General features: G+C 43.5%; 1 protein-coding gene across 3 annotated transcripts in view; it reads left to right on the top strand.

Moving 5' to 3' along the window:
- Positions 1-6,180, top strand: part of runx3 (RUNX family transcription factor 3) — a 47,526-nt gene extending 41,346 nt beyond the window's left edge. For all 3 annotated transcript variants that reach the window (XM_026309097.2, XM_026309080.2, XM_026309088.2), the window contains one exon: positions 2,924-6,180. In XM_026309097.2, the coding sequence (XP_026164882.1) occupies positions 2,924-3,405 (482 nt within the window). In that variant the 3' untranslated portion in view covers positions 3,406-6,180. The remainder of the gene's footprint in view (positions 1-2,923) is intronic.
- The last annotated feature ends 8,033 nt before the right edge of the window (positions 6,181-14,213 follow it).

Genomic DNA, 14,213 nt, shown 5'->3' with positions numbered 1-14,213 from the left:
GGTGAGCGCCTGGATTTGCATCTCCCCATTGCCATCCACCACATACGGACACACACGCATACACACACATAATCCTGTACACATTTACACACAAAGACATGACCGTCTCAAACTTGCTCTTATGTTAACAACCAAAATCAGTTTCTCCCATAAGCAAATGAGGCAAACCTCCTGTCATATCTGGGTTACACGCTTGACTGTGGACTAGTGGACTTCTTGAGTTCAGCAGAGAGGAGGAGGTGGACTCCACCCTTGCATGGCACTCTGCTTCAGAGATAGAGGGGAAAAGAGAGCGGTGAGCGAGCACTGGAACGCTATGTTCTCCATAAAAACCCTGATTCCCAGCTACCCGCTTCACAGACTGGGAACATCACAGACTGCAGACTGTGCCAGCTAGCCCTCTGGGGTCCATCCCCTCTCCTGTCCCTGCAATTTAGTCAACACATTTCAGATGAGGCTAATGGAGATCATGTGTGGTTTTGGGCCGCAGAGGTTACAGGCAGCTACTACTAGGCTCAGTTAGGAAGACCCTCTCTGCCAAAGATACACCACTGTTACCACAGCTACAACAGCAAAGCCTGTACTTATACTGGGTGGGGGAGGGTGGGGATGCAGAAAGGTATGCAACATGGTTAAGAGGGAGAAAAAGCAGACTGCAAGACTTTGCTTCTCAATTACAGAATAGTTTGTTTAGCCCTCTCCTCCAGAGGGAGCTACTTTACTGTAGAGAGTTTAAGGTGGTAGCAGGCTCACAGCCAAGGGGTGGATACTACACAAGGCCATTAAGGTGTTGTGATAAGTGTCCAGTTCAGTTTCTTCTGACAGAACACAGAAGACTATCCCCACCGCAGTTTAGGCAACACGTTTCCACTGACTTCAATTATAATGGAGATCATGAGTGGGGTGGGCCGCAGCAGCCAGAGCCATCAAGTCTCCACGCCACACATCCCCTCCCCAGCTTCACCCTGAAGCCTAAATTTAGCACAGACGCAGAGAGAGATGAAGGGGTAGCATGAGAGAGAGAGAGAGAGTAGGGGAGAGAGAGGGAGAGAAAAATCTTTTTGGGAGTCCGGTAGGAATTAGTGGGCCGACTCCACTTCACCCGAATCAGCAGCAGCTGAAGGCTTGGATTTTCCTCGCGTGAAATCAGATATGGAGCCTGACTCCAGTGCCTGGTAGGAAAAAGAAACAGCTCCCCCACTACCAAACTCCCTCATCCCAAAAGAAGAGGAAATTCAACTGCAGAAATGTGTTGTTGAAGAAGAAAAAAAAAGAGTATCGCAAGGGCCATGGAAATTGCAAAGGAACAGATTTTTTTGTAGCTGAAAATGGACCCAGTTCTCCAGACATAGGGAAAAGACATTTCAACAAGACTGTGGCACGCAAGTTTGGCATTTTCCCCCCTCAGGGCTGTGGCATGCAAGTGCTTGCTACTTCACAAACACAAGCTGTCTTTTCTCTGCCATCCAAATCCACATTTTACACTTGCAGTCATGTGGGCACGTTGGACCCATGAAAGCCACACGCAGACAAACAATTAACCATGGAGCAAGGTGTGTGTGGGTGTACGAGTGTGTGTGTGTGTGCAAGCAACAGGTGTGGGTGGGGCGTCCTGTATGTTGACATCAGGTATGAGGAACTCTTTTTAATTATTGTGGCAGACAACCAGATGAAGGGCGTTTCGGCCGGGCCGTTTGCCAGTTTTGCACTTCTTTCAAAATATCTGAGTGTCTTGAGCGAAAACACTCAACATGCTTTATTTGTCAGCCAGGACTTAAACATGAGCGTTAGAATGCAGTGTGTGTGGAGTTAGAAATTCTGTGTTACTAGTGTGTGATGCACCTGACTCTTGACTTTTAGTGACATACATAGAAACTCCAGTGGCCTTTACTAAACACAGTCAAAAGCAGCTTAATCCTTATAAAAGTGGTATAACACCTTTTACTGTTACCACTGTCCAAACACAAATGCTACAGTGCGAGGGTTCAATGTTCAAGAGACCTACACAACTGAGAATGGGTTCCTCCCCGAAGCTCAGGATGTAAAACCAGCCAATACTGCTCCTCAGTTAAGTGAGAGGGGCAATATGGTGTTTGACTTAAAGAACTATGTCGGTGACAGTAGCTGTCCCAAATCTCAGAGAAGCAAACTGCCAAGTCAAACCCTCGAGCAATATTTCTATTTCCCTTTTGTCAGCTGAATAAATGTGAAAGTGTGCAGTGAAACTGAAGTCTTAACAGCTGGCTTCAACTGCGCTCTGTTACCTGTGAGCTTACACTAAGCAGTTTATTCTGACAGGTCCTGGACTGTGATACGCATTAGAGGATATTCACACAGGAGCGCCTTCTCCCTCTCTCTTCCCTCTTTCTTTTCATTTTCCTTCTCTATTTCTCTCTGTCTCCGTTTGAGACTGATCTGTCTGCCTCTGTGGCCTAACTATGACTTATGATGAGTTGCACAACAGCGCAACAAGCCGTCGGTGTTTATACAATACACCCCTCAGCACTTACAACGTCTCTTTTCATTGGTCTAAGAAAGACAGAATACTGTATGTGTCTCTGCTTTTGAAGGAGCGGTAGGAGGGCCGTGGCGAGGGGCCTTTTCATAACTTCAGTGTTGTGCATAGGGGCTGTGGGATGATGTGCTGTCAGTGCTTGATGACTGTTACTAAGCTAAAAAAAAAAAGTCTCAGTTCATTACTTAGAGCAAATGTTTCCATGGACAGGCATCCCTGAAGAAATCTGAGCTCAGAGCCGGGGGTCTGGGGTGGTTTGCCATTGTTGAGACATGGTTTGTTTTTTAGAATAATAGAAAATGAGAAATCTCAGAGCCCCATATTTCTTAATCACAGCAGCAGTTTTTGTTCATGGCTGAACATTTGTTGACTCCATCCAACCATTTCTTTCTTTTTTTGTGCCATCAGGGACCTCAGATCTCTTCCCACAGAGGACCACCTTCCCATCTCTGTCGCCGTTGACTGACCCTCGCTTCTCAGACCCCCGCATGCACTATCCTGGTGCTTTCCCTTACTCCGCCAACACATCCAGCACTGGCATCAGCGGCCTCAGCATGTCAGCCTCTTCTAGATACCACACCTACCTGCCACCACCCTACTCAAACAATCAAACGCAGAACTTCCAGTCCAACTCCTACCTGTATTATGGCACAGGCTCTGGATCCTACCAGTTCTCCATGGTGGCACCAGGGAACACAGGAGGCGAACGCTCCCCCACCCGTCTGCTGTCCTGCTCAGGGGCCACGGGCGCTGGAAGCACCAACAGCCTGATGAACCCTGGCCTGAGCACCCAGAACGAGGGCGTGGAGGCCGATGGCAGCCACAGCAACTCCCCCACGGCCATGACTGCCCCAGGGCGCTTGGATGAGTCCGTCTGGAGGCCCTACTGAATCAATCTAGACAATCTTAGCGTGTGGGAGAAGAGAGGGAGAAAAAGCAAAGATGGTCATGAACAAAGAGCTGAACACTGAAAGAAAAAAAAACAAAAAAAAGAGAAATGCTGCATGTTTGTCTTTTATTTCTTCAGCACTTGCTTTAAAGACTTTCTGCGTTTTACCATCTCTCCAGACTTCCATGTATTTTGTACATTTTGTGTGAACTCCTGCACTGTGCTAAAACGTGTATTCTTAAAGGACTGTAAAAGCCATAGAGAGCTGAGATGATGTTCAGCTGAGACTGTAAAAAGAAGTGGGGAGTAAAACCAGTGAAGCCATAGTAGTTTCAGGATCAAACACAAAAAGACAATGGAGGTATGACCAGTACAGCTGATGAAAAACTGTGGCAGACATTCGTCAAACAGACTGTTCAGACTGACCCTGCTCGCGTGGTGGGATGAGAGCAGTCAGACTGAATGTGTGCTCCAGGAGTCACTCTGACATCCTTCCAAGGCATATCTGCACTGCTGTAGCAATCTGTCTTTTTCAGCTTTAATTTCTGTACAAATATTAATATTGCAAAAATATTGTGTCAGTTGTGAAAACATCCTCAGTTACATCCAGGGCTGTTTCATGCGCTTAAGGTACTTATTCAGTGCCTTACTGCCTAATTTATTATCCAAATGGACATAATAGCCTTTGGTGCTAAGGTACAGTATGCAGTGTTTCCACACAGTCACTGCATATTAGAGAGAAAAGTGTTTGATGTGTCAGGACTCATGTTTTATGAAATCAATTCTCATCTGCTGTGTCTTCAGTGCATTGAGTTTAAACAGGACAATGGCTGATACTTTGAGGAATGTAAAAGACTAATGCAGGAGTGTTTCTGTTTTTCTTTTTCTTTTTCCCTGCAGGAATATTTAAGTCCTGTTGTGCTTTTTTTTTTTAATGTTTTCCTTAAATTTCTTATTCAAGAAGTACTTTTCTCAAAAAAAAAGTCCTAGTCTGGCATTTTTGAACTGGATGACACAGTTTACTTTTATAATATTTATTTGAGCCAAATTGTGAGGAAATGTAAGCATATACCCAAAATTCTTTAGCATTTCTCTCTACCTTTTCTTCATATATATCTATCCATATATAGATAGATAGATATATAAATATATATCTATCTATCTATATATAGATAGATATATGCAATATATATACTATATTTTGTTGTTAAGTATAAATTTGGAATTTGTGTAATATATTGCTACTAAATTATAAAAAAAACCTTTAATGTAATTATTTTGCCTTCCAATGTAGCTTTGATGCACTAAAACGTTGATTCCTTATGAACCGTGCCCAACAGATTTTGTTTTTGAAATGTTGTATCTAGAGTCAATTCCAAATTGCCTTTGTGCGCTAAATAAGCCATTTGCTTAAGTTTTGCACTATGTTTGAACTTTCATTTCTTGTTTCTGGTTATGTATTTACAAATATCTGAAAGTCTGCAAAACTAATTTTTTAAAACCTTCACATATATTTGCTGACCACACTTGCAAGTGTCCTTTTAACCAAATAACTAGTGACTTCATGATTAGACACACACACACGTTTATGCACCACAGGTGTGTGTGTGCCTACTGCCTCAGTCCTGGAGGCCTGTCCCCTGCAGTTACACATATGATCCCTCTATTCCTGTTAGAGGAAGAGTGCGAGGATGAAGGGATAGAAGGAGGCAGTGGGGTCAAAGTGGTATCATCTTACCAACACCAAGGGCAGTTATGCAAGAAACCTTCCCTTGTTGTCCACAGCTCCCTCTGAATAATCAGTGAGTGCTTTGAAGCCTTTATGGCCCTATTTCTGTCTTTGCTGGTTTCATTTACTAATCATCAGTGCCAGGGGCTCATGGCTCCACCAATATCTCATAGGCCTGCACAGATCGTCTAGGTATGAGCCACACCGAGGCATTTACAGCAGGTACCAGGTGTCTCACAGTTACTAGGAAAGTCTTCCATGAGAAGGAAGATGATTAGCATCCTTGACTCTATAAGAATGGCATTTAGTTGCTACACATGTGAGATTTAATTTCAAAGTGAACAGTGATCCAAAGCTAGCATTTGCAGCTCAGGTAAAAGTAAGTTATGTAAGGTATTTTGCTGAGACCTTCAGTCTTATTCCTTTTTTTCTTTTGTTTTTTTCTTTTTTTTAATGAGTAAAAAAATCTCATTCCTATTTCCCTTTGATTTAAAGGGAAAGCATGTATCCCCCGCTCTCTCCTCTGGAGCCTTTATTTATTGTGGGCAAAAATCATGCAGCTAGGGAAACCACGCGTGTACTTATATTTGTGTGGTTTCTTCGAAAAAAGAAAAAAACCAAAGATCTTCACAACTGCCTGTAATATAGACACAGTTATATAATGATGGGAAAGATGTGTGGTAAATGAATTCTGTCTTGATTGATCTCTATTATCAGTCTTTATGCAAACTAGAAAGCCAAAATGTACAAGTGAATTGTATTTTAATTGTATTGTATATCAGATTAAAGAGCACAATGTTACATTTTCATTTGTTTCTTTTTAAAAGAATCCAATTTTCTTTGTCATATACCAAAATGTTAAGCCATCTTACTATCTTCATTTCTTTTTATGCTCAAAGCATGTACACCTTGAAACAGCTATGTTAATTTAAGAGTATCATCTATGTATGTGATATCATTAATGCTTCCTTACCGAGTGCTTGTAAAGTTTGCAGATAATGTAGTTTTTAATCATTTTAATTAAAACGTGTTTGACTTTTTTCTTCATAACTGCTTTTTATTCCATTTGAAACATTTTTTTTTGTTTGTTTGTTTTTTTTTTTTTAAATAAATTGTAATTAAAGGATCTCCATGAGGGAGTTATGGCCAACTCATCATTTTCCTTTCAACTCAAAGGAAGAAAATCACAATCACACTGGTTCAAGGTTCAATATTTGTAGCCACATCCTTCAGCCTTATCCACGTTACTATGAAAACAACTCACTCACAATAATAGCTCTGCAGTTTTGAAACTCAATGCTTCAAAAGTCTCAATTGTTGCGTCTTTTATGGTTCAAGAGGGGAAGGTGTTGAGAGTGAAAATGCTAAACATGGAGGTACAAGATGTAATTCGCCTCCAGACAGCATCACATCAGCTGCCAAACGAGCAGGGGAGGAAAGAAGGAGAAAAAAAAAAAAACAGCATAAATGTTAATGGGACACAAATTGATGGCAGCCATTTGGATCCAACTAATTCTGTTCCTCTAACTTCTTTGTTCACCTTGTACAATGGCACCACCTCCGTCTCATATCCCTGCCAGTCCGCTGGTATTTCATACCCAATAACCACATTTAATGATCATCCTTTTCTCTCCCATTAGTCAGACGCTCGCTGGCAATTACTCCACACTCCTGAAAAAAAGCCTCAGCTTAAAACATGGTGGTACCCAGAGCGTCAATAAAGCGCAGCTCAGGAATCCAACACCGCCCTGGCAGCCTCCATGTTAGTTCGCGTCGGCAAGTTGTCACTTGTTAAAAACAATACAGGAGAAGTTTGGAATGTCGGCTGTCTTTTTCACCAGCTATGTGGTTGTTAATTTATGCGGTGCTGATGGCATCTGTTTGGCCTATCTGATGCTGAGCCACAAGATCAAACACTTGAGATGCTACCTTGTGGGGTGGTCTGATTTCATATGTCTCATGTGGTTAACCTGAAATACAACGCCCACAATTCCTCTTTCTTAAACTAATGCCACCTGTGAATATACTATGACAGCGCTTTCACTTCTAAACACTTTGTTTTTCTTCTTCGACCTTTCACTCTTTTATTCTCCCTGCTTATACTCTGCTGCATCTATGGCCTTTAATCCTTTCTTCTCATTTTGTTCTCTCCTTTTTTTCTGTCTGTATGCTTTTTGCTGTGTGAGCATCGGGCCTTCTATGGGGGCAGTATTGGCAGAACAACAAAGCCTCAGGACACGCACACTCAGCCCTGATACACACTGTATTCAATTAGCTCTGCACACTCAAAAGCATTTCCACACGCACACTAGAGACGCACACTCAAAATCCCCCGCTGACAGATCTCACACCAGCCTCCACCCAGACAGTCAGAGCTGCACTTCACAGTGTGAGTGTAAGACAGATCTGCACCGTCTATTCCCAGCTATTTCCTCCAGGTCTCGTCTCAGAGCGGCTGCGTCGCTCCTTGCCGATCCCCCACCACTCAGGAAGCACAAAGAGAAGATGATAAGCTTTCAATTAGACCGGGCTCAAGGGAATTTTCCAGCTGTCTTCACACACTGTGAGATCCAACTCTCTCGTCCACATGTGGGGAGCAGAGGAGCTCTCATCTGGCTCCGTCTTTGTCATGGATGTACACGAGTTGAACTTTTTTCATCTTCTCCCCGTTCAGTGCCTTGCTGTTGTTCTTCCGAAAACTGTAACTCTCCAGGAAAGAGGGAACACGTTTGCCCGAATGAGGCCTGCTAGTCTGGATGTAATTGTAGTCAAAGACACAATGAACTGGTTTATAAGATGACATAGAAAATTGCTTTTTAAGTGGATGAAATATAAAAAGAACTGGAGGCAGGATTGGGAAGAAAAACTCAAACAATGAGAATCACTAGAGGGAAAAAAAACAAACTTTGAGACAATCACAGCATGTTTTTGGATTCTTCCTGTGTTTTTTGATTCTTGTGTGCCCCACACAGTCTTATCCTCAGTAAATCAGGGAGATGAAAAAGATTAAAGCACTATTTATAAATTTATATGAGGGAAAGAAATCGAGAAAGAGAAGCAGGAGTCAGAGAGAAAAACTGAGGGAACGAGGGTGTGTTTTGGAAAGAGCAGAGAATCGTTAAAGCCCTCTCATTTCTCATGAGCACAGTATCCCGTGCCGCTTCTGCGGTACCTGCATACGAAACCCATTAGGGCCTCTTCTGCAGCCGCTGACCTCTCCTCCCCCGAACCCGTGAGAAGGAGCGGGCTAGAACCGGCTTGGTTTGGGTGGCTGGTACATGACCAGAAGTCTATTTTCTAACCATACTGGTGGTGGGAACAGAGGCTGTCGTCCAAAATCAGGGTTCCCACAGATTGACCGAGAAACACAGGGGCCAGGGGCTAAGAAACCGCGAGAGCTGTGATGCAACAGTTCTCACACTGATGACTGCCGCTGCCTCGCTGACCGGGAGCTGGATATGGAGGGAGAGATGAAGAGAGAGAGGCACTTCACAGGGATCCCAGTGAAGGTAGTTTCTCATCTACGCCGGGTCTACTGAGACTGCTCTGTGTTACGATACACCAGGCAGCTCCCAGTTCCCACAGTGGAGAACTTCTCCATGAGGCTAAGACTCTACCCCACTTTAAGAAACAGTCTCATTACTGGGTTGGGCCTGAGACTTTCAGGTGATGTGAAAAAATCAAAGCACTGAGCACTGAACATTTAGGGTGTTGTTTTATCAGCAGCCTTCCAGCATTTTTTGTGATGAAATCGTTCACTGTTTGAACTAATGAAACTAAATATTATGTCGTTATTATGTATTATTTATGAATACAAAATAGTTAATTAGAGCCATAAATGTTACATCACATTTCGTAATATTTTTTCTTGAGAAATGTGAAAATATCACAATTTCTCACACATTTTGCTTGTGTTACACAAGTCTAATTAGCATTAAGTTATCAGAAAGAAGTTATGTTCTACAATTTCCAAACTATGTCGTGTGTAGGATGTTTGTTTTTTTTTTTCAAACAGCTAAGAGTTTAATGACATCTCTCATCAACTTTGTATTAGGCTGACTGGGTAACTAATATAAATGACAGTCTGGATAGTGCTGATAAAAAATGTAATCTATCTGATCAGTCATCCTTCCTCACTCATGTCATCTGAGAAACCCAAGACATGTAAATGAGTGAAAACCAGAAGAAGGTCTTTACAGAAACCCCACAGATCACTGCATGATGGAGCTGGGGCCCAGACCATGGTTAAGGGGTATTCTGGCTGAGACCGCAGCAGCTTTCATTTAATGTAGATGTCCTAATGGCTTGGATTTAGATTTGTGTCACTGAATAAAGGCCACTGCTTTCAGTGTATAACCAATCTGCCCTTAATTTGATTAGTTCATAGAAAGTATATCATATGATCTGAGAGAATAAAAGCCTGTAGTGTCTTTGGGTTTATTTTGCTGACTGGAATAATAACATGACATGCTTTTCAAAGTTTGATTTAGACACTGAATTTGCACTTTATCAGTGAACCAAAATATGTTTTTACTAAGAGAGCAGGGCAGCTTCCCAGAAACAATGCTAGTTGTTTCCCATACAGATTCATGAGAATTGACACAATCTTTTTTTTCCTGTCCTTTTTTTCTCACAGAGAACATCTGAATAGTGATCTGTACATGCTAACACTGCTTCCTCTATAAAACAGGAAATTAACATACACACATCTACACACAAAGCACAAACACCACACACTGTAGCTCTCTGCCAGGCTCTCCCCCATCACGGTGGGGTCCTAAGCGAGCGAGCTAGTGAGTGAGTGAGAGTGTGTGTGTGTGTGTGTGTGTGTGTGTGTGTGTGCGTGAAGGCGAGAAGGGGAAACAGGGATCCCTGTGGACCAGGTCTCTGTTCACTTCCTGCTTGAGCAGGGGAACACGCTCAATTGGCGGTTCACATACACACTTTCTATCTTTCTATCTCCCTTGCTTTTTTTCATCCCTGTGCGCAAGCAGCGAGTAAAATGAGGACGATTTCTCAAGTCTGTTTTGGGTCATGTGGGAACACTCATGGTCATTAAAAGCTTGCATCGCCTAGTGCTTTTTTTGTTCCCACTATCTACTTTGGAGACTGTCAAATCATACATCCAGTTGTCTAAATCCTTTGTCTCTCTCTCCCTCTAATAGACCATGTCATTTTATCACCAACCACAAATCCAGATGACTAATAAACTTTCACCACTAAGGACTGATGTGACTCTAAACAAATGAGTGAAAACACCTCAGACGGTGCCCTCTGACCCATAAGGTGACAACAACACAGCATCTTTTCCTCGTCCTCTGACTAAACACAAAACTTCACAAAAGACTGTCTGTCATCATCTTTCTCATGTCATCATGGTTTCCAGAACAGCCAGTTGAATTTTTGCTATTTTGGCATTTATATCGTCAACAGCTGTGATCAAGACAATGAAAGTCAGGTCTGAATAACTCAGGCTACTGCTGACACACAATAAAGTGTCAGCTATTGTTACTGTTAGACAGGTGAGGTGACTAAAAGCCATCTCTTTGGTGTTTTCTGTCTGCAGTCTGCAGTGTGTGTGGCTGCGTTACACACCCCCGAGTCTGGCCGTGGCTGCCCCACAGGCACTGCTAACCATTTCCCATGGTTCCACGGTTCCACTATAGCGACTGTAGACCTCCTCAGGGGACACCTCCCACTCACTGGTTTGTTTTCATCCTTAATCGGAGATCATCTTACGCTCCATGTGAAGTACACAGTTTAAGTGTGCGAGGGTGTGCATTTTCCTGTTTTTTCCGTGCGCACCTGCACGGACAAAGGCATACCGTCAGGTTTGACTGCACGTGGAACAGTTTGTAAACATGCAAAATGTTGAGCGTGTACGTTGACCTGCACACGCTGGACACCTTGATGTCTCCTTCTTTTGTCTTTGCCCATGAGGCAGAGAGGAAGATGTCAGAAGAAAAATGCCTTCTGAGTGTCTGGAGATGTCTGTTAGGGAGCATTCATATTTAGGAATAATTGCCTTTAAGTGCTGAGATATAACAGCCAAATGGGCCGTGGAACAAAGAGGGCTTGTTGGGGGAGGGGGGTGGGGTGGAAAATGAAGCATTTTCATTCAGGCGCTGGTAATGAGGGGGCTTTCCTGTGAGTTGACAGAGAGGAGGAGGATCAGAGGGAGACAGAGGTAAAACAGAGAGAACACATCAGAGCAAGGGGGTGGTGATTACAACACTGATCCCAGACAAGCTTTTCGGCTGTTAAAAGAGCCCCAGACTGTGGTGCACACTGGCCAAAGGATCATGCACATGCATATACATATTTTACGCTCTCTGCTCTTTGAAGCCTACAGGTGGTTGTGCTTTTTCTGGGGCCCTGGACTATACTGTACCTGAGCAGCGGGATGGGCCAAGAAGGATTCTGGCTGTGGGGCATCTTGGCAGATTACAGTAAGAGGCGTGGCCTGCTGGCAGGCCACTCACAGTAGGACACAGCCAACTTGAATATAAACACAGTCAGTCCTTAAAAACCATCCATCACACAGGTCCACCGCAGAGCAAAACCTATCAATCTCTCTCACTGTGATGGACACAGGGAGAAATTACTAAGGACGTTGCACTGAAGTCTATCAGAAACAGGTTTTTGGGTAGACGTTTAGATTTTAAGGTATGTTGCTGGTTCTAAATGTCTTTTTTTAACATAAAGAAGACAGTTATTGCTCATATACGTATGTGTCTTACAATAGATTTGTCCTTGTGCTTTCTGACTACACACAGCTCCTCAGTCGCCCTGTATTTTACCAGAGTGGCACTGCAGTTTTCATTTTGTGGTTTTTGGAAATGCCCCCACTTTTCCGGCCCTGCTCCAATTTTCTTTAAATAAAACCGTAATTGGTTTGATTTCCTACCTCCGGCCTGGTGGTGAGTGGAGGGGTGGGGGAGGGGGAACGAGTGGTGGTGGGAGGTAGGGAGGGCCAGTCAAAAGGGACCTAGCCTACAGCAGGCGAGCTGCATGCTTGGGTGGCAATACATTTGGACCTCAGTGCCAGCACTTCTACTCCCTCATTTAAAGGCTGTTTATGGGCATACTCTGGATGCCCATCAATAGTAACTGTCAAATCTGTGAAAACGCACCAACACACACAACCACGTAATTTTCCAAAATGTGATTTTTCACACCTTAATGTGCCTGAATCATGAACCTATATGATAACTCTCCTCGTTTTTTCCTTTAGTCTCGTACACATCTCTTCACACTTCCGCCAGCCAACCTTTAAACATTATCACAAAGGCATTCCAGCCTTCAAATCAAAACCAGCCTCCTACAAAAAGTCCATTCTTTGTGATTTCTCTCACAGGCAGGCAGACAGAGAGAAGTGTGACTGTGCTGCTCATCGGGCAGGCATGAGTAATCAGAGAGGAAATAAGACATAGCGTCTGGGAGAGACAAAGCAGACCCTTACTGATCTGCAGCCAGCTCATTGTTCTAGTCTTCTATTGTTTCCTGTGAGGCTGGCAGACCAGAGAACAGCCAGCAAAGAAGAAACCAGCCTAGAGCTTCTATTGTAGCACCTCTAAATTATGTCTCAGGGGGCAGTGATAGCAAAGGGTGAATTCTGGAAAATCAAAATGAGGATAGATGGGGACATGATGATTTTTAATTGCGTACATGTCAAAACAAAATGACATTTACTTTGCAAAAAGTTAAATTACATCCAATAACAAAGTCCAAGAGATTAAAGCCCAAAGACTTCAAGCAAATTAACCATTTTTGGACACTATATTTGGAGGACCTTAAAGGTGAGAGGGTTGAGCAGTATACACATGCACCTCCTGATGACTGAGCAGGCCAAGTGTGCGTGGGGGACACTGGATCTGCATGTTGAAAAGTTTTAGTCTGGAGTATAGGAGGTGTTGATTTTTTCTGTAACCAGCGGCAACCCAGAGAGGATCTGTTGTGGTGTGGTCATGGCCAAACACAGCCTGTTAATATAGGATGGGGAGACAGTAGAGGAGTTTGTCTTTTTTTTTATGATGGCTGGAAAAAAAACAGACACATTTCCAACTAAAGCAGGATTCGGGGGCATGTGGTTGAGCCACAGAAGAAATGGACCCAGGAGGCTTCCGTAGCCTGAGCGCTGGTGCAGAGAGAACAGAGGGACTCTTCCAAAAATGGCTTTAAAGTGGCACGCACATACACAAAATGTGCAGCCTTCCCGGCAAGCGACAGTCATCTTGGTGGAAAAATACGGTAACCGATGCATTAAAGCCCAGGACTTTGAGGGATTGCAGGGACACAGTGGCATTAAAGACAGGCAGACCAGTGGGAAACACATCACACAACATGCACAAAGCAGAGGAGACTGTTGGGCGAAATGGGGCAGTGCAGCAGCCTGCACCCACAGACCAGTGAGGTAGAATCAAACTTAATGATTTGGGCTTAAATATGAAATGTGTTGGGAGAAGTAAGCATATATGTGCATGTATTTGAATGCATCTGCGCATATTTGTAAAGCCATACACATATCAGATATGTGGATTCCTTTCTTCATATCAGAATGCCAGTAAGTGTGGCGTCAAAGCCAGACCTACCCGATAATTATAGTTATTTGAAACAGTGTAGGCCACAGCGCCTTTATCCACTAAAGAAAGGGACCTTGCTCCTAATAAACAACTTTTATAAAAGCAAGATGGCTTTAGAGGCAGAACCAGAAAACAGCTCAAAAGAGAAAAACTCCCTGAAACCCAGCTGGCTCTGTCTTTCATGGTGGTTGAGGCCTGCGGTTCTGTCGCCATATAACACAATGAAGCCCTCCTAAGCCTGTTCCTACTGAGCCCCTTTCCCAGTATCGAGCCACAGGTCTCTCCTTGTTAAGCGAACTGTACAAATGTTCAGAGATCCTGGCACTTTCTTTGCGTTTGTCAGTGTGAGACAGGACTTTTACTACACACATGCAAGTTTACAAGGGGAATGAACCACAGCTTTCACTGCTCAATCAAACCAATTCCCAAAAAGTCTAAAAGCTAATCTGGCTCAGGGCAGATCAGGAACAGTGCAGCCAAAGAAACACTGAAGATGAC

Source organism: Mastacembelus armatus, chromosome 22 (genome assembly GCF_900324485.2).
Source record: "Mastacembelus armatus chromosome 22, fMasArm1.2, whole genome shotgun sequence".
NCBI lineage: Eukaryota > Metazoa > Chordata > Actinopteri > Synbranchiformes > Mastacembelidae > Mastacembelus > Mastacembelus armatus.
The sequence above is the reverse complement of the archived record's forward strand: the minus strand, read 5'-3'. Positions and strand labels throughout refer to the sequence as shown.